The sequence below is a fragment of the Euprymna scolopes genome, chromosome 29 (assembly GCF_053919585.1).
Source record: "Euprymna scolopes isolate OS-2025 chromosome 29, ASM5391958v1, whole genome shotgun sequence".
Lineage (NCBI taxonomy): Eukaryota > Metazoa > Mollusca > Cephalopoda > Sepiida > Sepiolidae > Euprymna > Euprymna scolopes.
In genome coordinates, this window is record NC_136510.1 from 33341780 (window position 1) to 33345031 (window position 3252).

General features: G+C 34.0%; 1 protein-coding gene across 4 annotated transcripts in view; it reads right to left on the minus strand.

Annotated features, from left to right (window-relative positions):
- LOC145252576 (uncharacterized) overlaps positions 1 to 2934 on the minus strand; it is a 442445-nt gene extending 439511 nt beyond the window's left edge. For 3 of the 4 annotated variants that reach the window (XM_080112227.1, XM_080112226.1, XM_080112225.1), the window contains exon 1: positions 1 to 2933. This exon is cut by the window's left edge and continues 321 nt beyond it. In XM_080112227.1, coding sequence (XP_079968353.1) covers positions 1 to 8 — 8 coding nt within the window. In that variant the 5' untranslated portion in view covers positions 9 to 2933. The other variant, XM_080112223.1, reaches the window with a different exon arrangement.
- Between the last annotated feature and the right edge of the window lie 318 nt (positions 2935 to 3252).

The window sequence follows — 3252 nt, forward strand, 5'->3', positions numbered from 1 at the left end:
TCTCCCATTATTCATAGCCTGTCCTACGCCTCCTCTTCCTCTCTCCCGCCTACTCTTATGATCGCTTGGACGAAAAAAAAAAGCAAAAAAAAAAAAAAAAAAAAAAAAGCAGGGGCTTTCGAAATACGGAATGTCAGAAAGTTACTGGCTACAGTCGGACCTGCATCCAAACGTGCAGGGCAGTGTTGTACTTTATTTTGGGAGACTGTTTTAAACCCTTTCCGGTGTTCAAGCCCTTTCTCACCCTCTCTCTCGTTTTTTTTTTCTTGTACTTTTTTATTTTTTAATTATTATCTCTTTTTATTTTTGTTAGTTTATTTGGTTCATGGACGATTATCCTTGCTTCTAAAGCAGTCCGTATTTAGTAGATATACTTCTTGTTTTTTGGGGTTTTTTTTTCTGTAACAATTTCCCGTCGCAAATACGTTCGGTAATTATTGACAAATATTTATAGCCACTAATTCCAGCGAGTTCATGCACCCACAATTGAAGGGGTTACTGCGGGCTTCTTTTCTAGACTGCCGTCCCTCCGTTCTTTTTTGTTTTTTGTTTTGTAATCTATATTTGTGCCGCTTTTCTTATCTTTATTCCGAAGTTGTCTGCAAGTTTTTAAAGATACAACAACCTCATTTATATATTTTTTTCTTTTTTCTCCATTGAGCACATTTTTTTCATTCACAAAGTTTAACGGCCGCTTTTAAAGACAGTAATCCCCACGGTTTAAATATCCAAAAAGTAAGTTAATAACGTGGATTCTTTCGGTTAGAAACAGAGTGTAGTATCTGTTCTAATGCTATACAGTCTCATAACCCCACGGCAGTTCAAAAGTAATCCTTCTAGACTGAGGTATATTTGTTAAAACTTTTTCTCCTATCCAAAGTGCCCCATTTTGGCGAATCACAATTTTATCCACATTAAAAATTGACCTTGTGTCTTACTTAGTCCTCGTGGAAAGGCAAGTAGGTAGAAACTCTTTTTATTTAAACGTTTTAGTCTAAGGTTAAGAGGACCCGGTTGTTGATAAAGCGGTTGGATTTAAAATCACAATTTGGAGACTTGCTACACTTTCTGTGAACATTTACCGATATTGTTATATATATTCATCGGTATATAACCAAATGCTATGTTTTGTTTTTTGTTTGTTTTGGTAATATTTTTTTCCAATATGTTTTTGTGACATATATTGGAATGATCAACCATTGAATTATCTTGTGAAGGTCCGCGTCCACACGTTAGCTAGGATCCGTCTGTCAAACCCTTGGTTGATATCAGTTATTTTTTTTATTAATTTTAATTTTTTTTTTAATATTTTAATGTGCTGTAGAGAGTTATTGTTTTGTCAATGGAGTGTCCTTTTTTTGTTGTTGTTGTATATTCGAAACGGTGATGTTAGTTTTCTTGTAATGGCTATTGCCAGAACATTTTTTTTATCAAAAGGTTACAAGTCGTTGCGACATCGCGTTTAATATAACTTACTGCATCAACAGTTATAACGAAAACATTTTTCCTGGTAATTATTTTAAGTACTATTTTTACCACTTTTTAAAAACATTTTATGGTACTTTTTAGAGTACATTTGCCACTTTTTTGTCTTTATTAATGTACCTTTGGTTAGTACTTGTCCCTGGTACTATTTATAACATGTTTTGGTACTTTTTATGCCACTTTTTAAGTACTTTGGTATGGTATTATTTATGCCACTTATCTGGTCTTTGCATGCCACTTTTTGCTTTTTTTATAAATACGTTTTGTGAGACTTTTTATACATTTTTTTGTACTTTTGGCACTTGTCAAAATACTTATTTTTTTAAAAAATAAAATGGTGTACTGTCCTTGGTATGTTTAAGTACTTTTTCTTTCTCAAATTTCCTTGGTTTTTATAATCTGTGGTTTCTTTTAAAGAGAATCCGTATCGGCGTAAATAAACACCACTTTCCAGCTGTTTTTTTTTTTGTATACTTGTGTTTTGTTCAGTGTTTGACAAATCTCTCTCTCTCTCTCTCTCTCTCTCTCGTTATTCAAGTATTTTTTTTCTCCAAAACTTTGATTTCCTTTGGATGCAATATTCGAACTTCCTTCTTTCTCTTCAGTACAGAAAAAAAAAAAATAAATAGAATGAAAGCCACAAATATATTAAAACAAAATGGTGAAATCTTGACAAATAGAAGAAAACGGCAAAATATGCGATTAAATTAAAATATCACAAGCAAACATACATATGTATATATTTATAAGCAAGATATAAACTATAAAACTTTCTTAAAACATTAATCTGAATGACTGAATAATATACTTTTTAAATAAATAAATAAATAAATAAAGTCATAAATAAGTCACCCCCTCCCTCTGTCTCACGCGCGCGAAAATTGAATTAAAAGTAAAAATCAAGAAACAACAACAAAGTTAAAAGAATATTGCAGATATATTAAACAAATAAACCTAAATATAAGTTGAACGTAAAAAAAAAAATTAAACTTGGTAGTGTGAGTATTAATAACAATAAAAATAATATTAAAAAAAAAAATAAAGAGAGACAGAGGGAGATATACAAATATATGTCCACACAGAGAGAGAAAGGGGAACTGGCGCTGGAATTTTAAAACCACGCGTTTACATGTTGAACGACCGACCCGCACACAATATCTGTGGAGTTACAGTAGATGCAATAGTTCTATAAATGACTACGCGACTAGTAATTCCTCCGAAACCACAACCACCACCGCGACCCTTCTTCCGACACCGCCGCTGTCGTCGCCACCACAACGACTATCACCAGGATAATTCTTCGTTCGATTTATATCATCGGTATCACAAACATTAGTAGCATCATCGCCATCATCAGTTTGGTAAATCTTTCCGCATCTTTTTGTAAGCGAGGCGGCTGCTGATGCTGAAAGCGGCGTTCGCGGCCACTACGATGCGAACACTTGTAACATGTCGGAGGAAGATATATATAAAAAAAAAAAACAAAACAAAAAAACTGCAGTTTGAATAGTAGCAATACTACAAAGCGTTTGGAGGCTGGAGAGGGAGTCGAGGCTGCGGGGAAGTTTATTCGCTCGGAAGTTTGGATCGTAACTGGGTAATCCACAACATCCGGATGTTTCGTAAATAAATAACAAAAAAGCAAAGCAACACTATTTAAATCGTAAACCGTATTAGTAATGGATAACTTAGTCGCTCCGAGTTCGACTCGAGCAACTAAAATACTGAATGCTGCAAATTGCTGCATCCTGGCTGTCCCGCACTGAG